The sequence below is a fragment of the Mus musculus genome, chromosome 7 (assembly GCF_000001635.26).
Source record: "Mus musculus strain C57BL/6J chromosome 7, GRCm38.p6 C57BL/6J".
NCBI lineage: Eukaryota > Metazoa > Chordata > Mammalia > Rodentia > Muridae > Mus > Mus musculus.
The window spans coordinates 27,200,940-27,228,630 of NC_000073.6; the positions used below are offsets into that span (position 1 = coordinate 27,200,940).

The following is a 27,691-nucleotide window of genomic DNA, read 5'->3' on the forward strand; positions in this document are numbered from 1 at the left end:
GGGAGGCAAGTCATACTTTGCCCCTCTTCTGGGGATCAGTAAATACAAAGGACATGCTACAGACTGGGCTATCTCCCCAGGTGTGGACTGGTGGCCTTGTGGATGGCAGAAGCTCTTCTGTCAACACCTGACAGCGTCTCTCTGGAAAGACTAGTGCAGGTGGCCAAGGAGAGAGGCTACACCGCACAGGGAGAAATGTTCTCAGGTGGGTTGGCTGGGAAATCCCTCAAGCCCTAAGTTCCATTGGTTCTTCTCTAGGGGGACAAAAGAGGCCAGCTGAGGCACTCAAGGTGGGTGAGGAGGTCTCATTGCCATGTCCTGGCCTACCCCTTACTGTAGTAGACTACAGATGTTACCAGGACACGTCAATCCAGACTGCCTGAGTCCTAAACTCGGCTCTCTCACCATCTCTACAGTTTGTTGTGTGTCAGACCCGGACATAGCAGTAGGGAACCTGGCCTTCAGCTTCTCCCAGCATCCCTCAGTTCCTACCTAAACTTTCCAGCCCAGTGGCTGGACTTCTTTTCCCCAGAGGCTCTTCTCTATATAATGTAGACATTTTGGTCTTTCTTTCTTTCTTTCTCTCTCTCTCTCCTCTCTCTCCTCTCTCCCCTCTCTCTCCTCTCTCTCCTCTCTCCTTTCTCTCCTTTCTCCTCTCTCTCCTCTCTCCTCTCTCTCCTCTCTCCTTTCTCTCCTTTCTCTCCTCTCTCCTTTCTCTCCTCTCTCCTCTCTCTCCTCTCTCCTCTCTCTTCCCTCTCCCCTCTCTTCTCTCTCTCTCTCTCTCCCCCCTTCCCCCTCCCCCTTCCCCCTTCTCCCTTCCCCTCTGGCTCTTTCTGCCTGGCCACTTCCCTGGCCTTGTTGCATGGGACCAGTGAACCTGCCCCCAATCATCTTGCCTTTATACTTTAATTTGCCTTGAATTGGCTTATTTTGTTGGCAGAGAAAACCTATCACGGTTAAGTGGTTAAACATCTGACCATGTAATCTTCTGTTTTTGTTTTTTGTACTACTGGGAATTGAAGTCAGGAACTTAAAGCTTGCTAGGCAGGTGCTCTTACCACTGAGCCACGCCCCCAGCCCCTCACTGGGGGATTCTAGGCAGGTGCTCTTACCACTGAACCACGCCCCCAGACCCTCACTGGGGGATTCTAGACAGGGGCTCTACCACTGAGCTCTGTTTCCAGCCATGTCAATGCATTTCTTTCATTTTTTCTTTTGAGCCATGGGCTCACTAAATTTCTCAACCTAGTCTTGAACTGTGTAGTCCAGGCCAACTTTGAACAACTGATACTCATAATTAAACCTCTGAAATCGCTAGGATTACAGGTCTATGACATCAGATACAGCTTGCACCTCATTTTCTGCATTCACACAAATGCTAAGCCCTTTTGAAATGATTCCCACTCATGTATTTATTGACTTATTTATTCACACTCTCTCCCTCCCTTTTTTTCTCTTCCTTCTCCAGTGGCTGACATGGCCAAACTGGCCCAGGAGACTTTGGACTGCCAGGCTGAGCTCCTGTGTGGTGGCTTGGGTGGTCCCAACAGAGAACGAGTTCTACAGCACCTCATCACTGGACATCCCCTGCTCATTCCGCATCCCAGAGCCTGGGAGGGAGTGGGGTAGGGTGGTGAAGGGTGGCACCCAGGGCCATACACAGTTTGGACCTTAACACCAGCTCTAGCTATGATGAGGATTTCAACCACGAGCCGTGTCAAAAGAAAGGCCATAAGGCCCACTGGGCAGTGAGTGCAGGTAGGTCGTTGTCCCCACCCAGACCTTTGCCCTTGTATGCTGCCGCTCCCTAGAGGTCTCCACCCATTATTAACCCCATTCACATTGTATCACTGAAGGTACTGGCCATGCACTGAGAGTAGAAACAACAGCTTGGACTTCTCTCCCATACTTACTTAGCAAAAAACCCAGCAGGCATCAAATCCATCAAATACCTGCCAATTAAGAGTTCCCTAAGCAGGCTCAGAGCACGGACTAGGGAATGAAGCGCTCCAGGAGCAGCCCAGCGTCTGCCTCTTCAGACTCTTAATTCTGCCTAAGTTTCTTCCTCTCTCTGGGCTTGTTGCCCATCTGGAAATTAAGGAGTTAGGGGAGGTATTAGCTTTTCTCACAGAAGCAACTTGAGAGGTTTCTGCGGCTCATGGTTCAGGAGATAGCTCATTGGAGGGAAAAACATGGCAGTTGATGGCTCTGCCAATGATGGCAGGAGCCTGGGGTACATACGGCTCCCTAGTTGTTGGGAGACCGGGAAGCGGAGAGCTCCACCCTGAAATGTAGTTTGCACTTGTATTTCAGCCCCACCCCAGTGATGGAGTTCCTCCAGCAAGGTTCCACCAGCTCGAGAATAGCACCACAGATTGCAGGCCAGGGCCCCAGCACTTAAACCTAAGAGGGCATTGCACAGACAAACAGTAATGGAGGCAACACTGCCTCCTATAGCCAGCATTGGCTCCACAGAACACAGGTGATTCTGCGTGCATCTCTGACACCAGCACTATCATCATCTCACCTGCCTGGAAGGAGGGCGGGTTGTATGCATCAGGCCAGGCCTCCAAATGTGTGTCTGGCCTTAACTGGTTCTCTGTGAGGACTTTCTGGGGCAGCTGGAGGTGTTGGGTTTTTTTTTCCTTAGAATGCTATCTCCATCTTCAATATGCCATGAGAGGCAGGACTTCAAATACCCAAGGCATGGAAGCCAGAGGCCTTGCCGTGTACCCACAGAGCCCTACTAACCTTGTGGTAGCTAGGCAGCACCTGGCTGTAACCTAGGCAACTCACATCCTCTTCCTGTCCCCCAGGGGTCCTGATAGGTGTGCAGAATGTGCCAAGCCCTGGCTACATTGAAGACTCTGAGCTACCAGGCCTCTTCCACCCAGTGCCTGGTGCACCCCACCAACCACCATCCTTCCCAGAGGAAAGCTCCCCAGGTGCCCTCTTCCTTCTCTCCAAGCAGGGCAAGAGTTGGCATTACCAGCTGTGGGACTACAGCCAAGTCCGGGAGAGCAACCTGCAGCTGACAGACTTCTCACCCGCAAGGGCTGCCGATGGACAGGTGTACGTGGTACCTGCTGGTGGGGTAGAGGCTGGCCTCTGTGGCCAGGCCCTGCTGCTCAGACCACAGGAGGGAAGCCATTAGCTGGGGCTGGGACACCTGCATTGAACTTAACTCTATCAACATTAGAATGCTTCAGCTTCTTCCCCTAATGTGACATTTTCAGTCCAGTTAGTTTCATTTGATGAGAGTATCTTGAAGGCCGCCTGCCCGGAAATCTTTCACTAGATCACCCCATATATGGAGTCACAAGCTTGACCACTGTCCAAAGTCTAAACTAGTTACCTTCAGAATCAAGCATTCCTTTGACTAAGGGAGACTTGGTTTTGTGGAGGGTTTGTTTTTTAAAGCATGGTCTCTGCCTTGCAGGTGGTAGCACATATTCTAAACCCAGCACTCGAAGGTGCAGCAGCGGCTCTCAACCTGTGGGCCATGCAGCCGTACTTGTACTACTGTGTTTCTTCCACCCCTTCAACCTCCTAATGGTAGACAGGAGAGAAAAGGATGGAGGGGAAAGGGGCCAGCATTATCCTTCAACTACTTGCTGCTGATTGGGGCGTCAAGTTCCTTGGGGGGAAATTTGATCTTTGCTGTCAGGATATCTAATGTCTTCTTCCTCTTTTTTCTTTTCCCTTAAGATTTATTTATTTATTCATTTCATGTATGTGAGTAAACTGTAGCTGTCTTCAGAGATACCAGAAGATGGCATTGGATCCCATTACAGATGGTTATGAGCCACTATGTGGTTGCTGGGAATTGAATTCAGGTCCTCTGGAAGAGCAGCCAGTGCTCTTAACTGCTGAGCCATCTTTTCAGCCTCCCTAAATTTATTCCTTTTGTTTTGTTTTGTTTTGTTTTTTTGGTTTTTTTTTTTTTTTTTTTTTTTGAGACAGGGTTTCGCTGTGTAGCCCTGGCTGCCCTGGAACTCACTCTGTAGACCAGGTTGGTCTCAAACTCAGAAATCTGCCTGCCTCTGCCTCCCGAGTGCTGGGATTAAAGGCACCTAATTTATTCTTGTTTCTTCTTTGTTCACAACTACTTAACAAACCACAACCAACAACCCCTCAACACCCAGGACCCTGGACATTTATTTATATAACATCTGAAAAGCCCCCAGAATTCCCAAGGTCACAGTCTCAGAAACTATTTGCAGATGGCAAAATCATACCCCTGCTACAGCATGAAGCAAATCCCAGCTGCTGTGGACAGCCCATATTCCACACCTGGGATTAAAATGAAAACATACTCCCATAATATTTCTATGTTTTTCAAAGAAACCAAAATTTTTGCTACAGAGTCATGACCCCTTTGGGTGTCAAAAGACCCTTTCACAGGGATTGCCTAAGACCATCAGAAAAAATATATATTTACTTTATGATTCATAATAGTAGCAAGATTATAGTTATAAAGTAATGATGAAAATAACTTTATGGTTTGGGGTCACCACAACATGAGGTTATTATTCAAGGGTTGCAGCATTACAAAGGTTGAGAACCACTGAGATAGAGGTAGCTGATCTGTGAGTTTGGAACCAGCCTGGTCTACATAGCAACATCTAAGCCAGCCAGGGCTACATAGTGAGAACCTGCCTCAAAAGCAAAACAGCAGTCTTACTATGTAGCCCTAGATGGCCTAGAACTCCCTATGCAGTAGGCCAGGTTGGCCTTTGCTTCCTGTGTCCTGGGATTAAAGGCCTGTTCCTACATGCCTAGCCTAGAAGGCTCTTGGTAGTAACTCAGACCCTAGTCGTGGCCCTCCCACCTGAATGTGACATCCACTGGTCTTTCTTTGGGGGAATTGTTAAAGACACTGTCAGTTCACAGAGCAGGACTTAGCCCAGCTTCCTTCTCCTTGGCACACTCAGACTACCCCGTCTACCTGACCGCTGTGCTGGCCTTTCAGATACTGAGACTGAGGTGCCAACGACAGCCTTGAGCTAAATGATGATCACTCTCCTTGAGCTGGCAAGATGGCTTAATGGGTAAAGGTGCTTGTCAAGCCAGATGACCCAGGGCCCCGAGCGACAGAACAAGAACCGATCCCCACAGGCTGCCCTCTCACCTCCATTCACATTCACAAAATTCAAATGTAATAAAAAGATGTTTTAAACCTTACTCCCCCTAACTTCTCCATCTTAGCTCCAATATCATTTCCTCTTCAAAGAGCTCCTGGGATGCCTCCCTTCCACACAGTGAGGAGGAGAGGAATACGATGTTTGTTTGGGTTTTTTTTTTTTTTTTTTAAAGACAGATTTTGTCATGTTCGTTATGCAGTCCAGGTTAACCTTGAACATGCTACATCCTGTCCAAAGCTGCGATGGTGGTACAGGCCTGTAACCCCAGCATTTGGAACACAGAAGCCAGCTAACAGTCCATGCTCATCATCAACTCCATGACAAGTGCAGGGCCAACTTGAACTATGTAAGACTCTTACATAGGCAGTGCAGTGTGTGCCTCTTCTAGTGTATCAGCTCTTCAGGACTGTATGGAAAGTGACAGGCACCCGGGACACCTGCTCAGAAGGGGGCAAACAAGCCTGGGGGGCTGCAGTGCTCCCAGCCAAAGGTCACATTCTAGAGGAGCTATATGGTGACAGTGTCAAGGCACACACCCATCCCAGCACTCTGGAGGCTACACAAGAGGACCTCTAGTTCCAGACCAACCTAAGCTACACAGTTGAGGAGATGGCTCAGCAATTAAGAGCACTCCCTGCTTGCAGAGTTTGGATCCCAAATCAGGCAGGTAGAGCTGTAACTTCAGCTCTGAGAGCAGGCAGTCCAATGCCCTCTTCTGACCTTAGGCACCTAAATACATGTAGCATCCACACACACACAAAAGTACAAATCTTTTGTGTGTGTTTCAAAACTATTTCTCTGTGTAGTCCTGGTTATCCTAGAACTCGTTCTTAGACCAGGCTGGCCTTGAACTCAGAGATCTCTGCCTCCTTCTATCCCTCCACCCCACCACCCAAGTTAAAAGAACGTGTCGCCACCACCCAGTGATAATCTTTTCTTTAAACTCTAAAATACAAAAAATAATGGCATTTCTGAGTTTTGAATGAGAGGTGAACCTCCCTCAGCCTGCTCACTCTCCCAAGGTGATTGATACCCCAGCATAGAAGTCCAGACTGTGAATCTCAGATGCCAAGAAAATACCCACAATGTTGATTTTGTCCTGTTTATTGGGGTGCCACTGTAGGCCGGAGGTACAGTAAAGTCATTTTGCCTCAATTCCCTGACACCACCACCCCAGGTAACTACCACGTATATAAATATATATATATAAAGTCTGTCAGTAGAAAAGGAAGACGTGTCAGCCTTGGCAGACCTTAGGGCTTCACCTTAGAGAAGAGGTAGGTTCCTTGCCAAGCCCATCCATATGGGCCAGGAAGCCGAGGTTCTGGAGCACAGAACACATTGTTTCTCCCCCACCCCAGAGTTCTAGAGTCTTTGGTTAGAACCACGTAGTCCATGGTTAGGGCCAGTAGCCACACCCTTTGTGCTTCTGAGCAACCTGGCACTTCATTCTGCGTGTGATCAGGGCACTTATACAGTGAAGCAAGGCTGTCTGGTTCCCATGGAGAAGCCTCCTCCCCTGCCTCAGAAACTCCTTCCTGTCACTGGATTCTGCTGGGACAAGAGCTGGGCTGTCAGGGCCAGGAGGAGGAAGTCCTGAGGCTGGAGCTGGTGCACCAAGGAAGGAAGATGGATGGTCACAGTGCTGGTACAGATGGGTATGGCTGTGGCCTGGGTCTGCAGTAGCTCGGAGTCCACAAGGAACAGAAGGGATCCTTCCCCGCCCTGGCAGGGAGGAGGGCAAGCTGGCCCTGTGCAGAAGCACTAGGCCTCAGGTAGCATCAGCAAGCGTCCCAGGAAGACATCCTCCTCTCAGCACCAGGATGGGGATCTTACTGGCCCAGGTGGACAAGTAGCTCCTGCAGGTCTTCACAAATGATGCCTGGTCCTCTGGGAAGCAAAAGCCAACCCTTTGGCTCTAGGCTCAAAGAGCTGACTCAGGGAAGAGTTGATTCTTCAGCTGTGGCCTCTGGTACTCCCTTAGAGGCTTTCCTAGCTGGTCAGGATGCCCCGTGCTGCCAGGGACCCTCAAGCCCCTCAAGCCTCACTGATCTGGTGACACTTTGAAGCACCTCATCTTCCCCCAGACAACATCTTAGGACTCTTCTAGCCAGACACATGCTATCCTGCAAGTGAGCCTAGCAGTGGCAGATGACGTCAGCTCTGGGCCAGCCCCTGAAGGAGGCAGATCAAATTGTCCAGACCCCAGAGGTAGCCGTCCTCACGGTTGCCCTCTGTCCAAGGCAGCCTGTGACTGAGCATCTGGTGGTCAGGCAGGGCCACTGTCTTGCCGAAGTCAATCATCCAGACCTTGGCCAGGCCAGTGTGGTCATGCACAAAGAGAAGGGAACTGCCCACTACCTGCAGCAGAGAGTGAGAGAAAAGCAGTTAGAGAAAGGAGCAAGCACTAGCTAATGTATTTCCCGGTGAGCAGTAAACAGGGTGGTAAGACAGCAGAAACTCTGGAATGAGGCTACCCACGTTCAAATCCTGACTCTGATTCTACATAAACAGAATAATTGTATAATTACATGTAATGGGCATAAATCATTTCAAATGGTTCCTGAAACACAACAAATACACAATGAATGTTAGAATTTGTGTGTGTGTGTCCATGCATGAGTACACCCAAAGGATGGCCCAGAGACTCCGATAACCTAAGCAAATAAGCAGGAGTTCACAGGGGAGCTACACCCCTAGGCCCTGTCACCTTCACTTTCTAGCCCTCACTTCTTTGTTTGACAGGGTCTTAGTCCCAGATGTTCCTGAGCTACCTAGACAGTCCAGGATGTCCTTGAACTCCAGATCGTCCTGCCTCTATAGCGTCCTACATGGTTTGTGTTAACAAGGTCTCCTCCTACAGGCCAGACTGGCCTGCCTCCCAGCCTTCCTGCTTTTTCCTCCTCCTCCTCCGTGCTAACAGTGTGAGCCACCAGCACACTGGGCTATTTGCGGTCATCATTTCTTAATCTACTTCACAAGCTCAAATGTAGTCTCAGCCTTGACCGAGTTAGTGAACTGAGACTGGACAGCAGACCTGGAGAACTTTGCTAGATTAAGACAGTAGTTTCTTAGGCCTACTGGACTGTGGCTGATGATGTTAGACAAGTGGCTTCCTTCCTCTGGCCTTGGTGTCCTGTCTGTACGATGGGGAAGTCGGTAACCCTCTACCTCCTGGGGTCACCAGAAGAACCCTACAAGCCACAGGCTCCTCAAGTGCCTCCCAGTATCTGCCTTGAAGTCCTCCTTAGTGGGTGCTGTCAGTGGAGCTTCTATTTACTTGTTTGAGAGACAGCCATTGCTGAGCAGGTGTGGTACATCCACAATCCAAGCACTGGGGAGGCAGATGAAGGACAGCCATAAGCTTGAGGTCAGCCTGGGCTGCACATGAGTTCTGGGCCTGCCGAAGTCCTGCCGAAGCTAACAGAGTAAACTTGCCTCAAAACAAAGTCACTAAGCCAGCCATGGTGATACACTGCCTTTAATCCCAGCACACATAGGCAGGTGAATGTATATGAGCTCAAGGCTAGCCTGGGCTACAAAGTGAACAGATGGGCTAGTGAGACGAAAGGCACTTGCCACCCAACCTGATGACCCAAGCTGAGTTTGATTCCTGGGACCCACACAGTGGAGAGAAGATTCCCCCATAAGTTGTCCTCTAACCTCCAGTACCTGTCTGGACTGCTAGACCTTGTGAGCCTTAACCTGAGGCAGGAGAATTAAAAGTCCAAGGCCTGTAGCCTAGACTACAGAGTGAGCTCTTGAGTGTGTCGAGCTTTTGGGGCAGCTTCTAGAAATTTGGCAGGAATTTGACATTGGGCCAGGACATGGAAGTAAGCTCAGGCAGGAATCTGATTTGGGGCTAGAACAAAGAAGTAGGCTTTAGGCAAGAATTTGACTTTGGACTAGGACTGGTAAGTAGGCTCAGACATCTTGGTCATCCTGATGAGCCTCTAGAAACGGTGACCACAGGGCTTTGTTACCTTGCTTGTTGCTTAACCTGTAACTGACCTTATTATCTGCACGTAATTAAAATGCTATAAAAGCAGACTAGGGAAAAATAAACCCGCTTCAGCCTCAGAACTGGCTGAGGTCACGCTACAGTGTTGTCTAATTGTCTTTTTCTTTTTAATCCTCGATCCCCCCACCCCACCCATTGACTGACTGAGCTGGCTTGGTCACTTAAATAGCATGGGCAACTTAAATCATATCTCAAAATAAAAACCTACAGAGGTTAAACTGGTCTATATCATGAGTTTCAGACCAACCAAAGATACACAGTAAGACCTGTCTAAAAAAATAAAGGGTGAAAAGTTGGGGCTATAGCTCAGTCAGTAGAGTGTCTGCCTAGAAGCATGTAACACACACCCAGGAAGTAGATGATGATCAAAAGTCCAATGTCATCCTCAGCTACCTAGCAAATTCCAGGTCAGACTGGGCCACATGAGACCCCCCCCCTTTTAATTTTATGTATATGAGTACACTGTAGCTGTCTTCAGATACACCAGAAGAGATCCCATTTACAGATGGTTGTGAGCCACCATGTGGTTGCTGGGAATTGAACTCAGGACCTTTAGAAGAGCAGTCAGTGCTCTTAACTGCTGAACCATCTCGCTAGCCCCAAGACCCTGCCTTTAATAAAACTCGGAGGGTGTGAGGAAGGAATGTAGTTCAGTGGTAGAGTACTTGCCTGGCAGACATGAGATCCTGAGTTCAAATCCCCTACCAAACCGAAAAAAGACAGACACCAGCCAGTTGTAAGACACTGTTAACATATGGCAAGCATCCAGTTGTCAAGGGAAACTGCAAATGCCTACTCCTGTGCATTTTAAATGGAGGTAAGACACTAGGCAGGCAAAACCAAACACAAGGAGAGGAGAGACCTCTACTCCCACATAAAACCTGAAGATAGTAAGAGGGACAATGGTGACATTTGAACAAAGCAAACAAGAGAATGACAGCTGGCACTCTGATAGTTTTCTGTGGGCTGGGCTCTCATCTATTAGCGGATTTATTAACCTTCATCCATGCCCACATGGCTGCTGCTGTCAAACTACAGGTGCCAGAGACCTGGGGCCTCCCAGGATGGCTGCCTGGACGGAGGAGGCTGAAGAGAAGCACAGCTGGGATTGAGACGTGTACAGGTTGAACAGCAAGACTTTCAGCTCAGCTTCCTAGAAAAGTCAGACGCCACTGAGAGAAAGGGACAGGGCTGAGGGCAGAGGGTGGGGGCCTGAAGAAAAGACAGTATGACACGTCACTTCTGTGACTTGCAAACAGCCTTAGATGATCCAAGTCTCCTGAGAGAGAGAGTGACAGCAAGCATAGAATCCTAGCACTTGTGAAGGCTGAGGCAGGAGGATCAGAACTTCTAGGCCAGCCTAGGCTACATGAAATCCACAAAACAAAATCCTGTGGTGCTGTGAATGGCACAGTGGGTGGGGCACTTGCTGCCATGCCTGATGACCTGAGTTTCATCTCATGGACTCACATGTTAGAAGGAGAAAACAGGCTTTCTCATGGGGTCCTCTGTGTTCTGTGTGTACAAGTCCACACCCATTACAAATAACAATATAAAACAAAACATGGGGGAAAAAACCAATTTGAGAGACAGGCTAGGAGCAGAAAGAAAAAGGCAAGAACCACCCACCAGGGCGGGCGGTACTTAAGAGACACATCATTACAGTCATAAACTAATTCTAAGAACCTAGAGTAGTCACTGTGAATGCCTCTGTGCACCCTAAAGGTCGCTTTCCAGTGACCTTCAATCCTTGGCAGTTCTGGGAGTGGGGTACCACCACCCTTGCCCTTGTCTGAGCAGATGAAACCAGCTGGGTCCAGCAGGCTGGGTGTGGTGGTGGTCCCTGTAATCCCTGCATGCGAGAGGCTAAGGTAGGAAGACTGTATGAGGGCCACCCTAGACTACATGGGATGACTGGGTGTCAAAAACAAAAACAAAAACAAAACATGCCTCTCTCACAAAGAAAAAACAAAGATGGGGTGTGCTCAGCACAGTGAATGAGAGACCCTGGTTTTGAATCCCAGCCCTGGAAATAAAAAGAGAAAACTGAGGCCCAAGAAGGCAAGTCCAAGGTCAAAGTCAGAGGCAGCCTCATCCCAGACCATCTATCTGGCTTGAATCCATGCTCCCACTTCCTCCTTTCCTGAATCCCCTTTTAAGTCCTGCACTGAAGCCCACATACACCTATTGGTATCCAGAACTCGCACCTCGTGGGTCTTGAAGAAGGGAGAATTTTCCAGAGTCTCTCGGAGGTCTTCCAGTCGCGCCACGTACTTTCTCTGAGTGAGAGAGAGTCATTAGCACAGAAACACAGCAAGACCTCACCCTGACCCCTAGACAGACAGTCAAGATGAAATAAAAGGAACCAAGGAAATGGTGGGAAGAGGTAGTACTGGGGTGCAGCCAGTAAGGCAGTACCAACAAAAGTGAGACAGGTTACATGAATCCATTCCCACCTATCCCCATAGCTCCCCCATGAGAGGCAGTCAGTTTCCCCTTCCCCTGAGCTGGGCCTTGGTCTGTTCTGCCCAACAGGATGTTGCCATGCTGTGCCTGTACACCAGGAGGCCTTGGGCCTAAGCTTGCCATCTTAGCTTCCTATTCCCATGGTGAGAAGAGCACAGGCTAGCCTGCTGTATTGAACAGACAGACACCCAAGTCCTGAACAAGGCTGTGAACCAAGGTAGACACAAAGGCTATTCTTAGCCAAGCCACCAGCTGATGGCAGACTGTGAGCAAAGCTGGCCAGGATCAGCCCAGCCTGGCACAGCCCAACTCGAGGAAGCTAGGCTCAGAAGCAACAATAAATGGTGGCTGTCTCTAGCTACGTCATAGGATTCAGGTGTTCTACTTACTAGGATTCCAAGGTCCCCATTCACAAAGTCTTCTAACACCTTTGTCACCTGCTCCAGAGCCTGTGTCTTCTTGAAGTTGGTGTTGCAGGTCCCATCAGCCTTCTGCGAAGCAAGATGGGAAGTGCTGTGGGGGTGCTAGTTCACCTCCAACACTGGGCAACCCCAGGGCCCTCCTAATGAGCCCCACTCAGGGAGACAGTCCACCTGCCTAGCCCAACTCAACCCAGCCCCCTGTCACACTTTTACCTAAGCTGTCCTTCCACAACTAACGACATCATCATGGCTGAGTCCATCCAGCAAAACAGGCTGTTGGGGGCCAGGATCTGGCTGCAGCCATGATTCAGCCATGATTCTTTCTAATGGTGTGGGCTTAAGCAAGTCTGTCTCTTTTTGAGACAGGGTTCCATGTATCTGAGACTCACCAAAAATTCACTACATAGCTAAGGCTGGCCTTGAACTCTTGATCCTTCTGCCTCCATTTCCCAAATGCATTACCTCACTCAACGTAAACAAGTCCTATCCCCTGCCTTAGCCTCAGATGCCTCATCTGGAAAATGGAAACCATGTGTGGATCTACCACCTAGAGCTGGTGTGTGGGTTGCCTGAGGCTGGGCATGTGGTTCTTTGCGATTAAGCTGAATTCAAACTCCTGGTCTCCTGCTTCAACCTCCCAAGTGCTAGGATTTCAGACATAAGCCACCACACCAGGCTATTTAAACTTATTGACTATATGATTAATTATTCAAACATGTGGGGTGGGGATACTGTACCAATGGCCTCCCTCATATATGCTAGGTAAGTCCTCTATTGCTATAGTACAGCTCTGATCTTTATTTAGGTTTTATTATTTGTTTGTTTAGTGCTACTGAGAATTGAACCTGAAGCCTCACACATGTTCAGCAAGCTCTCTAACACTGAGCTATATGTCCCAGGACTCACCTCCCCTCCCAACCTCACCCCACCCTGAGACAAGGTATCTCTAAGTTGCCCAGGCTGGTCCTGAACTCATTCTATAACTCAAATTGAATCTGCAGTCCTCATGGGGATGAAAGATCTAAGCTACCACATCCAGCTTTTCTAAGTACATTTAATTTACAAAATAAAAACTTAAAAGATCCTTCCAGCTATTATGCTCCATGATGGAGGGAGGAGGACCAGGCGAGGCTGGGACAGACAAAAGGCAGGGCTTAGGAAAAAGAAGATGGTACATGAAGATGTTATAGTAGACAGACAAGCCTTGCCTCTGCTAGATGCAGGAGTGAGAAGCCTTCCCCAGTCCAGGCTATCTGGACTCTGCAAACATGGGTCTGCTTCCTTCCAGCACCCCTGACACAAATACCCTATAAGAAGCCAGTCCACCGCTCCAGCTCCAGAACTCTTGAGTATCAAACAGACTGCCTAGCTCCTAGCTCTTACCTTGATGCCTTCAATCCGGAAGCCCAGCGTGGAAGTTGAACTCAGGGTCTCCCTCCACTGCATGTATCGGGGCTTCGTGATGGCACCCTGAGCATGCTCTTCTGGGGTGGGAGCCCCGGGGTCCACTGCCACCATCTTCTCATACATATCCTTCCGGGGCTTGGGTCGTTCCCTGGCCTTCACCAGCTCCTCTTCCAGGTAGGTCCTGAGCACAGGATAGACCAAAGGCAACCATTTAGCACAGAGCTGGAGGACTCAAACTTCCTGATAGGAAGACATATTTTGCTGCGAATAGAGGCACAAGCATTTGATCCCAGCATTTGCAGGACAGAGGCTGGTGGGTCTCTCTCTGTGAGTTCAAAGTTAGCCAGAATTACACATAAGTAGACTGTCTCAAAACAAAAACCCAATAAAATATAAAAGTTTAAACAATAAATTTATAGAAGAAAACAAGAGAATAGTTTCATGATATTACAGTAAGCAAAGACATTTTTTTCTTTCTTTCTCTAGATAGGGTTTTTTTTATGTAGACATGGCTGTCCTGAAACTCACTCTGTAGACCTTGAACTCAGAGATTCTCTTGACTCTGCCTCCCTAGTGCTGAGATTAAAGGCATACACCACCACATCCAGGCTAAGATTTTTTTCAAATACAAGGCCATTAATAACAACAATAATAGGCAAACAATGTTTGACAAAATAGAAAGTACTTCAGCTTATTGGTGTTTGGCCACTACTTATCCAGGGGCTGGAGAGATGGCTTAGAGGTTAAGAGCACTGTCTGCTCTTTCAGATGACCTAAGTTCCAATCCCAGCATCATAAAGTGACTCACACGTGTCTGTAACTATAGTCCCAAGGATTCTAACACTCTATTCTGGCCTCCTCAGGCATCAGGTTCACAAATATATGTGCAGGCACAAAATTTGCACACATAACTTTGGGCACTAAAGACACACGTGGTACCCTGACATGCATCAGGCAAAACACCCCTACACGCAGAAATTAAATAAACAAATAAATAAAAGGAAATAAAACTTGGAACTAAAGGTGCGTCTAACTTTGAAGTTTTCAAATTTTAGATTTATTGAAAGCTTCCAGTTTCACAGTAAATTTTGAATTCCAGGTTACTAAAAACATGTATGTGGTTATTTACTGGCGGAGGAAACACGCCTACGAAGAGGTAAGGGACGGCCTGCAGCAGTCGGTCCCTGTCCACCACATGGGGTCATGGGGTGGAGCTCAGGGTGAGCTTTGATCCAGTGAGCTGTCTCACTAGCTCCAGATTTTTAAACTTTATTGAACTTTGAGACAAGGTCCCACTATGTAGCCCTTCCACCCACATCTGGAACTCGCTATATAGACCAGGCTGGCCTCAAACTCATAAAGATCCGACTGTCTCTGCCTCCTCTGAGAGCTAAAAATAAAGGTAAGATTTATTTATTTTTACTTATTTCAGTTCATTATATGTGTGAATCTGTGTGGATATATGGACATCGTATTGTACATAAAGGAGCCCTTGGAGGCCAGCAGCAGGCATTAGATTCCCTCAGATCTGGGGTTATGAGCTGCTATGATCACCACATGGGTGCTGGGAATCCAATCCAGGTTTAGTCCTCTGAGAGCAGCCAGTACCTCAATAAGGCATCTCTCCAGGCCCAGAATTATTTTCAAAGAGGAAACAATGTTGGTTTATTAAGAGAAAGCAAGGCATCCCCCCCACGCCCCTCCCCTGTGACTGGGAGAGGTTCCAAGAGTAAAAAAATACCAGATTTTGTATTAGAGTTGTTTAACGGAATTAAGAGAGTGAAATGGCAAATGCAAGGCCATCTGTTTGGTCTTAGTTCCAGGAAAAGTGAGAGAAAAAAATTAAATTAAAATTTAAAAAATACATATATACATGCATATACACATACATAAACAAACAGACCAACTACATCCCAGGGAAGTGGATGTAGTTTAGTGAACATGGCTTGCCCCAAGTGCACAATGCCCTACATTCAACCCCCAGCACCAACATAATAAAATATAAGACAGTATTGACTAAGTAAACACCAACTAAAGTGAGTCCTTAAGTCTAGGAACTAAAAATTAAATACATAAAACTTATTTCGAGGCAAGTCTGCCACCTGCCTAGCATGCACAAAGCCCTCGAGGTTTGATCTTCAGCATAAACCACACATGGGGCCATAGATCTGTAATCTTAGCACTTGGGAGCTGGAGGATGGCAGATCTGAAACTCAAGGCTATGCTTGGCTGCATAACCAGGTTGAGGGCAGCTACAGGAGATACTCTAATTAATTAATTAGTTAATTAGTTAATTAATTAAACAAACACAACAAAACCCCATTACATTTGCAACAGAATGATTTAAATTAATGAAACAGGCAATATCAAGATAGAACCAAGAATACCAAGAAGGAACAGAAGCTGGAACCCACAGCAGGCCGGCACACCTGGAACCCTCATGGACCACTGGCAGGCACACACACTAATGCAGCTACTCTGAATTCACTAGGCCCTAGTTTCAAAACCATTCACCACTTACCCGGGCTGCCCCACAGCTGCCCCAATCCTACCTGCTGCCCATCTTGCAGTCCATGATAGAGGGGCCCTCAAAGTCTGCCAGGAGATCTTCCATCTGGTTGAAGGCCTGGCCATCCCGCTGCACCATGCCATAATAAGCAGGCACAAAAGGCCGCAGGGGGTCTCCCATCAGCAGCTCCAGGCTGCGCTGCTCACACTGACAGAAACGTTTCAGAATCCGACCATCCTCACCGGCCTGGAAGTTCCCTGTGGTAAGCAAGAGCAAGGAGAGGTCAGACCTGACCTGACACCGGCTATTTCCCTCATGCATCAGACAGCAGCCACTGCCATTCTATCCAACAGTGCTGTCCACTGTCCCCGGCAATGCTGTCTCTCCCTCCCTCTCTGTGGTGTTGCTCTGAGACAGGGTATCTTGTTTTGAGACAGGTGGTCTTAAACTCATAAAATCCTGCCTGCCTGCCACCCAGTGCTGGGGTAAGGTCATGGGCTCCCATGCACAGCTCACTCCTGGCTTTAAACTGGCCTATCTCTACTCTGTGTCCATACACGGTCCTGTATACAGCACAGTAGTCCAGTATGCGTTTGTAATTTAAAAAATATTTACTTTTAATTGTGTGTGTGTGTGTGTGTGTGTGTGTGTGTGTGTGTGTTAACAGAGGCCAGAAGAAGTCATCGGGTCCCCTAGAGCTGGATATATAGTCCATTGAGAGCTGCCCAACATGGATGCTGGGAACCAGACTTGGCCCTTCTGAAAAGAACAATGCATGCTCTTCACTACTGAACCATCTTGTCAGGCACGTTTTTGCTATTCCGTGAGAACCTGAGCATGGCGTGACTGAGGTTGCAAGTGTGCCAGGACCACCCTGTGACGGTAGTTCTCCCTTCTACACAGACATGGATTCTGGGCATTCAGCTCAGGCTGTCCGGCTTACTCAGCTAGCTATCTCGGAGGCCTGTTTTGTAACTTTAATGGGTGCTCTTGTCCTCTGAGGTAACCGTGACATATCAGTTAACAACATAACTCTCCTCATAGGATTCCCCAGGGGACAGCCACTTAGCGTGATTTAAATTAATTTTTGCTAGAAACAGAATCTTCAGCCTATAGTTCCAGAAATTAGAAGGTTTAGGCAGGAGGACAGACACAAGTTTGAGCCCAGTCCAAGACACACAGTGAATTCAAGGCAAACTGGATTGGATTATATGGCAACACTCTGGGTATAAAAAAAATAAATAAATTCATAATTCTGACATTATCTGGAGCACGTGCATGGCTAAGATAAGAGTTCCAAACTTTTGCTTTTTTTTCCTTATGGCAAAAGGATAGTTTTGCTTTGCTTTGCTTTGTTGACATAAGGTCTTGCTATGTAGCCCAGGCTGGTCTCAAAATTGACAATCCCCCTGCCTCAGCCTTTTTTTTTGTTTTGTTTTGTTTTTTTGTTTTTTTTCGAGACAGGGTTTCTCTTTATAGCCCTGGCTGTCCTGGAACTCACTTTGTAGACCAGACTGGCCTTGAACTCAGAAATCCGCCTGGCTCTGCCTCCTGAGTGCTGGGACTAAAGGCGTGCACCACCACGCCTGGCTTCTGCCTCAGCTTTCTAAGTGCTGGAACTATAAATATGTGCCAAACCAGGCTTGGTGATGCAATCCTTTAACCCCAGCATTTAGGAAGCCGAGACAGGAATCTGCACTCTTTTTGAGTCCAGTCAGGGCTACACAGTAGACCCTGCCTCAAACAAACAAGCAAGTAATAAAATAGGCGGCCAAGGCCAGCTTTCAGCTTAACATTCTTCAAAGATGGTGGCAACAGTGTTTTCTGTTTTACCTAGGATCTTGCTGGGTGATGAGACACACACAGAGGCCATATGGTAAGCCCTGTTTTTCTTCCAAGTGAGTCACAGGACAAAACCATTTGGCTTTGGTTCGCTGAGAGTCTGCCACGTGGGAGACACAGGAGAGTCCAGGGACTGGTCGCTGTGTTTCTCAACAGCCTGTCCCACTCTCTCAATGTTTTGCTCTCAATTCTTCAGTTAATCCTGCAAGGACGGCCAGGCAGTGGTGGTGCACGCCTTTAATCCCAGCACTTGGGAGGCAGAGGCAGGCAAATTTCTGAGTTCAAGGTCAGCCTGGTCTACAGAGTGAGTTCCAGGACAGCCAGGGCTACACAGAGAAACCCTGTTTCAAGAAAAAAAAAAAACAAACAAACAAAAAAAACCCCACAAAAACAAACAAACAAACAAAAAATCCTGCAAGGGCAGTAATATGTGGGGAAGGAACTGAATCCCAAGGAGTCACCCATAAGTAAGTAGGATGTGAAGCAGTACCCACCCACTCCAAAGCTGAGACTCAACCCACAGACAAGGCCTAGCCAAGCATGATAGTGCAGCAGCCTTTGATCCCAGCACTCAGAGGGCAGAGACAGGTGGATCTTTGTGAATTCAAGGCCAGCCTGGTCTACAAAGTGAGTTCTAGGCCAGCAAGGACTATATGGAGCCTATCTCAAAATAAATAAATAAAATAATTACTAGGCCTAAATGTTTTTCATAGCAGCCCCATAGGTGGGGTTCTGTCTCCAAGCCAAGTCTCACTCTAAAGGCAGTGAGACTAGACAGAGCAGGGCTTTCGTAGCCCCTACACCTACACCAAGCCCTGACGATCTGTTGGCCAAGGCCCCCAAGCTCACCAGCGTGTCCGGAAAGCTGGACCCAGGGATAGTAGTGCTTATGGAAGGAGACCACGAAGGGCGAGTACTTCAGAACTGTCTTCAGCTTCTTCCAGGGCTTGCTCTGTAGGGAGGGTGAGCATGAGGAATGGATCAAGACCAGGGAATTACTGTCCTGGAGGTTTCCTAGGATCAGGGTCCCCCAGTGGAGGTGATGCAACCCCACCTAGTCCAATGATGATGCGGCTACTTAGTAGGGGAAGAGTCTGTCTCTTACTTTCTTTGTTCTGTCTCTGTGTCTTTGTCATAGGAGGAAGGATAGGCTAAATTTGGTTACCAAAATTCAGTATATACCCTAAAACCCGTAGTCACAAAGCACAGAAGCCAAACCTCCTGCCTCTCAATAAGGTCAGGTCTGGGGCAAACCATTGAGACAGAGTGGAGGAATGGAGGCAGACCAGAGAGACAGAGGCCTGACAAAGGTGATGGAGACTGAGAGAGTGCAGGTTGCCGAGCAAGCGCTCTGGCTCGTCCTCCTCCCGGACAGCTCTGTGCCCTCTTGACCTGAGGTTATTGACTCGCTATGCCAGTGGACTGTAACTGCAAGAGTCACTTTCAGGCGGAAGCTGCAGACAGATTCAGAAGCTCCCTTTTCAGCCCCCTGTTGGAGGGGGGGTAGGGAGTGGGCAGAAATGGGCGGGCCTCGGTCCCTAAAGGGGAGAACACAGAGCAGGACGTCACATCACGCATGAGCAAAACTTTCACTGTTGCTCCAAGTCATTTGTATTTGGAGACAATTTAGTGTATAGCAGATTTTTTAAATTTAGATTTAGTTACATGTATCAACATTTTGCATATATGCATGTACATGTATGCATGCCTAGGGCCCACAGAGGTCAGAAGGAAACACTGGCTCCCTGGAAACTGGAGTTTATGGGTGGCTCTGCACCATCATGTGGGTGCTGGGAACCAAATCCAGGTCCTCTGTTAAGAACAAGCGACCTGAACCCTGAGTCATCTCTCCAGCCCCATCTCGCAGACCTTCATCTACTGTGACTAACAAGGAGACCTTAAAAGAAACACTGAGGGCCTAGAGAGACAGGTGAGAGGTTAAATATGCACTGCTCTTGCAGAGGACCCCAGTTACCCACATTTGGTACCCCCTGGGGCAGTTTACAGCTGCCTATAATTCCTGCTCCAGAGGACCCAACACCCTTTTCTGGCCTCCATAGGTATGAGACTGGTGTGCAATCCCTACCCCTACACACATATGAACATCATTTAAAAAAATAAGAAGTCAGGCTGGAGAAATGGCTCAGTGGTTAAGAGCACTGACTGCTCTTCCAGAGGTCCTGAGTTCAATTCCCAGCAACCACATGGTGGTTCACATCCATCTGTAACGGGTCTGATGCCTTCTTCTGGTGTGTCTGAAGACAACTACAATGTATTCATCATATAAAATAAATAAATAGAAAAAATTTTTTAAAAATATATAAATAAAAAGTCTTATGCAGGGCATTGTGGCGCACATCTTTGATCCCAGCTCTCAGGAGGCAGAGGCAGGTATAGATCTCTATGAATTCATGGCCAGCCTGCTCTATATAGCACCCACATAGCTGGTCACAGTGACATAGTGAGACCCTGCCTCATAAATAAATAAATAAATCTAAATGTTTGTTTGTTTGTTTGGTTGGTTGGGTTTTTTGTTTGTTTTGGGACAGGGTTTCTCCTTGTAATTCTGGCTGTCCTGGAACTCAGATATCCGACTGCCTCTGCCTTCTGAGTGCTGGGATTAAAGGTGTGCGCCACCACACCCACCCCATAAAATCTTAATTAAAAAAAGGAAAAGAAAAAATATGGAAAGCCAGGCAAGCACATCTGTAACAAAAATTAAGGCCAAGACAGTAGGATGGTTCAGGGGGTAGAAGTGCTTGCTACCAAACTGAAGACTTGAGTTCAAACCCCAGAACACACACGGTTGGAAGGGGAGAGTCAACTCCCAGAAGCTGCCGTCAGACTTGAACACAGTGAATGTTAAAAGGCTACCGAAGAACAGCAGAAAGAAAAGGATAGATGGAAGAGTTGGGGTAGAGGGAGAGAGAGGGGGTGTAACAGAAAACCAGAGAAGGGCTGGGACACAGCTCGGCAAAAGTGTGAGGGCACAGTGGCACAGGCTCTGGTCCTGATGCCAGCACTGTACAGAAGGAAACAAATACAGAGCAGAGTTTAATCATGCTGCTTCACATCTGACTCAGACACACATGTGTGGTCTACACACACACTCCCATCCCAGACACAGGGTGGCCCTTAGCATGAACTGGGAGAGTAGGTCATATGCAGAGAAGGAAGCTGTGTGCTCACCCAGGGTCAAGGGCATGTTTTCTCCCAGCTCCCCAGAAGACAGCAAAGTGGAGGGAGCCAGATGCTAAGCAGGGCGTCAGGGTGTTGGACGGCATGAGATCGGGGAAGGGCTATTTTCTCCCGTGGGGAGGAGGTGATTAATCAGAGTTCCTCTTTACTAAGCACCTGGAACATTCCAGGCACCATGACAAAGACTCTGTGTGCCATACCCTATTTAATCCTAAAAACAGCCCCAGGAAGATGGCTGGCTGTGTCACAGGGGAGGAAACAGACTCAGGAGGTGAAGCCACCGGCAAAATATCACCAGGCACAGTGCCGGGTTTCTGGTTCTGGGGTTTCTGACCCCATTGCATTCCAGCTAGACTGAAGATTGTGCAGGGAGAGGGACTTGCTGGGCTACAAGTTATGTCTTAGTACCTGGTCTGATATAGAAGGTGTCCCCAAAACACTGGTTACTTGACACTGTCTTTTTTATTATAAACACCAGTCCCCACATCTCTCTTGTTCGTCAATACTGAAGATGGCACCCCATACCTCCAGCACGCTAGATAAGCTCAGCACAAGTGCTCTACCACTGAGCCACGCCCCCAGCCCCTCACTGGGGGATTCTAGGCAGGGGCTCTACCACTGAGCCACACCCCCAGCCCCTCACTGGGGGATTCTAGGCAGGGCTCTACCACTGAGCCACACACCTAGTCCTTTATCTTAATCTGGGCTTTCTGGGAATAGTTTATCAAGGTCTCAGCTCACACACCCACTCTTCCAGGAAGTTCTCTTTGATACTTTACATCTGCCTAACTGTATACTATGGATTCTCACCACCCGATGCTTCTATTACCCTAGCCATGCCCTCTCAAATTACAAGTGACTGGAGATCCATCTGTGTTCCCCACCAGCCTGGAAGTCCCATAAGAATAGTGTCTTGAGGAATGCAGATTTCTGTGAGTTCTAGATCAGTCTGGTTTACATGGAAGTTCCAGGGCAGAAAGGATGACATAGTAAGATCCTGTGTCAGAAGATCTATAGCCGGGCAGTGGTGGTGCATGCCTTTAATCCCAGCACTCGGGAGGCAGAGGCAGGCAGATTTCTGAGTTCTAGGCCAGCCTGGTCTACAGAGTGAGCTCCAGGACAGCCAGGGCTACATAGAGAAACCCTGTCTGGAAAAACAAAAGCAAGCAAACAAACAGAAGATCATCTGTAAAGAGTCATGCCTTGATCACCAGTATCCCCAGCAAAGCACAGGGGCTTAGGAAACAACTACTGTTCATAACAGGATGATAAAAAGGAAGGGCAGGCAATGGTGCACACCTGTGAGCCGAGGATTAGGAGTTTAAGGGCACCTTAAGCAACATACTACAGTTCAAGGCCAGCCACATACATACAGACAAACAAACCCAAACAGGAGGGAGGGGGCAAGTAGCAAGGCCACTATGGCCAGGGGTAATTTCAAAAGAGAAGGGAGTGGGGGACTATCAGCAGCAGGAACGAGGGGAGGCAGGAAAACAGCAAAACAGCGAGCCAGGACAGTGTGCGCCCAGGCTTAGCAGCAGGACAGTCAAGTCAGCAGAGAGTGGTCGACCGAAGCCTGAAGACAGGAGGGAATGAACACAACCTCAAGTTCCCAAAGGCTTCAGGAAGTGTTTGGCATAGCATGGCTTCTGGAAAGACAAAGAGACCTGGGAAGAAGGCAGGCACATCAGCCAGACCCGCAAGCCAAAGGGCTTAAAATGGAAAGTTTGAAACTCACTAGAACTAAGTCAAAAAACTATGGCTTTTCCTCTGACTTAGGCAATACCAAGCACAAGATGCCTTTCTGTGCCTCAGTCTCCCCATCACAAACAAAGATGAGATGAGAGTACTAATCTCCCAGTACTGCCAGGACTCAAAGGCACACAGCACTAGGGCGGCAGAGGCAGGAAGGTCAAAAGTTCCTGGCCATCCTAGACTACAGAGTGAGACCCAGTGTCAAAACAGCTGGGCTGGGCAGTGGCAGTGCACCCCTTTCATCACCCGGGAGGCAGCAGATTTCTGAGTTCGAGGCCTCCTGGTCTATAGAGTTTCAGGACAGCCAGCACTACATAAATTCTTATCTCAAGAAGCCAAATAAGCAAACCAAACCAAACCAAAAACAAATGGTTATAGACAGAGAAGAAAAGGGGAGAGGGGGGAATGGAGAGAGGGCAGGCAAGTGAGCGCCATTTACAGGCTTGTAATCCTAAGTCAACTTGGGAGGCTGATTGAGACAGGAAGAAGGTAAATCCAAGCCTGCATACCAAGTTCAAGACCTGGGCAATGTCAGAAAAGCCTGTCTCAAGAAAGTAAACACTGAAAAGGAGGATTGTGAACATAGCTCATTAGTACAGTGCCTGCCTAGCACACTCAAGGACCTAGGTCCATTCAATTCCTCAGGCTCAACAGAAGTGCACATGCACACACATGTGCATACACATGCGCTCACACACACACACACACACACACACACACACTTAAGGCAGCACTGTTGCCTTAAGTTCAAGACCAGCCAGGGCTACATCTACACAGCAAGTTCCAAGCCTGTCTGCAACACTTAACAAAGCTCAAAGACAGACAGACGAGAGGAGAGAAGAGGAAAGAAGGGAGGGGCAGGGAGGGAAGAGAAGGGACGCAGGCATCTAGGCAGACACAGTTTCTGGTATTTGAATATATACATGGGGGGGGTCATACTGCAATTCAGGTACATTTCAAATTTAGGCTAATCTTTCGTTTCAGCCTCTCAGATGCTGGGATTACAGTGTGAGCCATAGCACCAAGCCTAGGGGTTAAATTTTGTTTATAGACAGGGTCTCACTGTGTCATGGCTCTGGCTGGCCTGGAACTCACCGTATAGACCATATCTACCTGCCTCTGCCTATGGGATTAAAGGTGTGCACCACCACATGGCTTGTAGGGGTTAAACTTTAGGTGTGTGATGTCCTTGGATAGGATGAGTGAGCCCATCTCTCGTGCCCTGATTTCTTCATCTGTGAGAAGGGACAACAACAGTGTATGTGTCACAGGACTGCCATGCAGAATAACAAAGTAGCGGAGCATGCGTGTGACAGTTGCAGCTGGGGATGTTGCTGTTAGTCATCCAGTTCCCACTCAGCTGTGCCAAGCCAGCCAGGTGACGGGAGGGCAGGCCCAGGGAAGAGCCACGGCACAACGCCCTGGAGGGCTGGCTCTTCTGTGTGGGCATTAACACGTCTAGGCAGGTCTGTTTCTCACAGCTGGGACCACATGTGTGAACATGTCCCACAGGGAGGTACACAAGCTGAGGGGGGTGGGGGATCAAGGTAGACTCCAGGGGCCGGAGCCCAGTAGGACTACACAGAAGAGCTGGCAACCAGATGGACTGGGCACCCCACCCGAGGCTCTTTTCCACACCTGTGTCTGCTCTGCCTCTCCCTCCCTGAACCTGCCCTGCTAGCTCCTCTGATTCACCAGGGGAGAGCCGCGCCCAGGCTGGGGGCAAAGGTGGAAGATGTAAATAAGAGTCTGAAGGGGCCCCTTGGGGAATGGAGGAGTACAGGAGATTAGGTGGGTACCTGGATAGGCTGAGGATCCCTGAGCATCTTGCCCTTTGAGCATCTAAAGAAAAGCTAGAAATAGCCAGCCTGTTGGCTCATGCCTGTAATCCCCACACTCGGGAGGGCTGAAGCAGCAAGATCAAGATTGTTATCAGGAGTTCAAGGCCAGCCTGGATACAAGGTGGATGCTTGGCTAGGCTGAGGATTCTTGAGCCTTTTTGCCCTCTGAACTCTTTTTTTTTTAAAGATTGTATTTTTAATTATATGTGTGTGGGTGTGGGCAGGTCTCTGTGACTGCAAGTCCCCACAAAGGTCAGAGGCTTTGGATCCCTGGGAAGTGGAGTTACAGGCAGTCACCATGCTGGATATCAAACTGTGGTCCTCTGCAAGAGCAGTCCGTTCACTTAACTGCTGAGCCAACTCTGCAGTCCCCTAACCACCTTTGAACAGTTAATGAAAGCTGGGCCTGTTGGCTCATACCTGTCATCCCGGCCTTTGGAAAGCTCCAGGGAGCAAAACTGTTACTAGCTCGCTAACTTAGATGCATGCTGGATACCTGGCTATCCAGGCTATTTGGTCCTTTGAAGATCTAATGAAAGCTGGAGGCAGCAGCTTGCATTGGCTATGGCTCGTGCCTGTTAAGCTCAGCCTTGAGAAGGGTTGGGGTTGGGGAGCTGGAGAGATGGCTTGTTGCTCTTGTTGAGGGCTGAGGTTTGATTCCCATCACTCAAAAATGGTGGCTCGCACCATCTGTAAGTCCAGGTCCAGGAGATCTGACTCCTTCTTCTGACCCTCCGAGGTAGCAGGCATCCATGCAGGTAGTGCACATAATATGCATGCAGGCAAAACACACACACACACGTAAAATAAATCAATCTAAGTAAAAATAAATAAATAAATACATCTTTTTAAAAAGGCTTACGGCATCGGGATGGCTGCAAGTTCAAAGCCAGCCTTGCTTCATAGTGAGTTTGGGCAAATGAGTGTGGCATGGTAGCACACCCTGTCTGTAATTCCTGAAAGGCAGAGGTAGGATGTGATCTTAGCAAGCAGAAGTCTAGTCTGCAGGCCAGCCTGGTCGACACAGCCAATCTATCTTATGGGGAGGTGGGGTACAACACAGTGGAATATGTCTGTAATCCCGGAGGCTGGGTGAACAGTTCAAGGCCAGCCTCAGTAACAAAGAAAATCTGAGGCCAGGATGGGCCACAGAAGAATATCTAAGGAAGATAAATAAATAGAAGGAAAATGGGGGGAGGAGGGAGAGGGGGCAAATAGGCCAAGGGTTCAACCAATACATCTGAGATTTTGTTTTTAACATTGGTGTTTTGCCTCCATGTGTGTCTGTGTGAGGGTGTCAGATCCCCTGGAACTGGAGTTACAGACAATTGTGAACTGTCATGTGGGTGCTGGGATTTGAACCTGGGTCCTTTGGAAGAACAGCCAGTGCTCTTAGAGCTGAGCCATCTCTCCAGCCTCTTACTGGTGGTATTCTTAAGAGCTGGGCATCAGACTTCCTGCGGAGGAGTCCACAGAAGCCTTGCATGTAAAATTATGTGTGCACCTAGACTCACACACTGGCACAATCTCAGAGATCCCTTAGGCCTGATTAAGGTCCACTGCGGACCGCTCCCAAGAACTAGTGACAGAGGGGTTAAAGGAAAAGACAGAAATGAAAGAGCAAAGAGTAGGGGGTTAATGAAATGGGTTAGTCACCTGGTGTCACGGGGAAGTGACCAGTGAATGGAAGAGGGAGCGAGAGATGGAATTGCCGGCAGGTAGGTAAGAGTAACCTGGAAGAGGACTTTCTAAGCCAAGGCAAAAGGATGGGAGGACATGAGATTTGGGGTGGTGGGTCCTACTCACTCCAGCTCTGTCCTCAGGATCGCTGGTACCTCCGCCCCCGGCTACCAAGTCATCCTCAGATTCATCAAAAGAGGAGGCAGAAGAGAAGCCGCCAGTGCCCCCCTCAATCCGGGATTGGGGTCCCACCGGCTGGGCCTCAGGTTCAGGAGTCTCTGGGGTGATGATAAGGCGGGGCACAGGACACAGGGAGCTGCACTCCAGGTGGGAGCACAGGTTAGTCACCAACTCTCCAGGCTCTGATAAATCTAATGGATCATTTCCATTGGACTCCCCCAAAACGCTGTCATCCCGGAGGCCATCAGTGCCAGGTTGAGTCAAGGCACTCTCAGTGTCTTTTGAGGAAAAACCATCACTCCCAGGTTGTCTGCAGGCTGTCTGAGTACTAGGTCCTTTGAGAGAGTCATCAGTTTGGGACTCTATCCAGAAGCCGTCGGTGTCATGTGGAGTCCTGGAAGCATCCGCGGACAATTCTTTGCCGGAGTTATCAGCACTTGATTCTGGTGAGAGGCAGACTGGGTGAGTTTGGAGTTTGGACACGCCATGGTGGGTCCTAAGGTTATCAACCCTGGGCTTGTTGTCCCTCTCTGGCAGAGTCTGCCACATATCGGATCTGTCCAGTTCGGTCCAGGACTCATCAAACCCTGGTTGGGTACAGAGGCTGGCTCTCTTTGGCCGAGACTGGAGGTCAGATCTGTGAAGATCAGTTCGAAAGCCATCTGTCCAGGAACCGGCCATCTCCATCTCAACCAGGGGGCTGTTCCTTCTTGGATGTGTCTGGAGGTTGGACCCGTCTAGCTCCTTATTTTGCCTGGGCTTCTCCGACGCAACTACTAGGCCAGCTGCTTCGCACTCCGCGTGTCCATCTCCACAGGATTCTGCCTGTGGACCGTTCGGACACGGCGCAGGCTCGAGGTCGGTCCTCTCCGCCTCGGAGTGGAGGCTGGACTCCTCGATCCAGGCCCGGGGACCGCCCCCCTCCGGCCGTCCCGTCGGGCCACCTGCTCCCGGTCCAGGTCGTTGTAGTCCAGGCTGTCGCCGCCGCCCACCTCGCAGCGCCTCCAGCCCCATGCGGGCCTCGGCTGGCAGTGCGCCGGCCTCCGCCTCGCTCAGGCTCCCCCGGCACGGGCAGCGCCTCATACCCGCTCCCAGGGCCCGGGCTTTGGCCCGTCCGGCCCCTCCTTCCCCTTTAAAATCCTACGAGGGGTGTGGCTGGGGAGCCCCAACTCGTGGGTTCCGGCCCGCCGAGCTCCAGGCCGCTCGGATATGCAGGGGTTAACCGA

The 27,691-nt window shown here is 48.9% G+C and overlaps 2 protein-coding genes and 1 non-coding gene across 11 annotated transcripts in view; 2 read left to right on the forward strand and 1 right to left on the reverse strand.

Annotated features, from left to right (window-relative positions):
- The window catches only part of BC024978 (cDNA sequence BC024978), a 14,404-nt gene extending 5,159 nt beyond the window's left edge, over positions 1-9,245 (forward strand). For 2 of the 9 annotated variants that reach the window (XM_030242736.1, XM_017322334.2), the window contains exons 2-5: positions 81-205; positions 1,469-1,598; positions 1,688-1,758; positions 2,817-9,245. In XM_030242736.1, the coding sequence (XP_030098596.1) occupies positions 103-205; positions 1,469-1,598; positions 1,688-1,758; positions 2,817-3,154 (642 nt within the window). In that variant the 5' untranslated portion in view covers positions 81-102 and the 3' untranslated portion in view covers positions 3,155-9,245. Of the gene's footprint in view, positions 1-80; positions 206-1,468; positions 1,599-1,687; positions 1,759-2,313; positions 2,483-2,816 lie in introns of all 9 variants that reach the window. The other 7 variants (XR_881742.3, NM_001290513.1, XM_017322333.2 and 4 more) reach the window with 7 other exon arrangements.
- Mir1191 (microRNA 1191) lies at positions 4,597-4,716 on the forward strand. Its single transcript, NR_035422.1, has one exon. It is a non-coding gene; the product is annotated as a microRNA 1191 (primary transcript).
- Itpkc (inositol 1,4,5-trisphosphate 3-kinase C) lies at positions 6,231-27,678 on the reverse strand. The gene is made up of 7 exons (NM_181593.3): positions 26,412-27,678; positions 18,661-18,763; positions 16,013-16,226; positions 13,437-13,641; positions 12,021-12,122; positions 11,373-11,444; positions 6,231-7,505 (listed from the first exon to the last, which is right to left on the reverse strand). Exons 1-7 carry the CDS (start codon positions 27,546-27,548, stop codon positions 7,302-7,304), a joined length of 2,037 nt encoding a protein of 678 aa, NP_853624.1. The 5' UTR covers positions 27,549-27,678; the 3' UTR covers positions 6,231-7,301.
- Between the last annotated feature and the right edge of the window lie 13 nt (positions 27,679-27,691).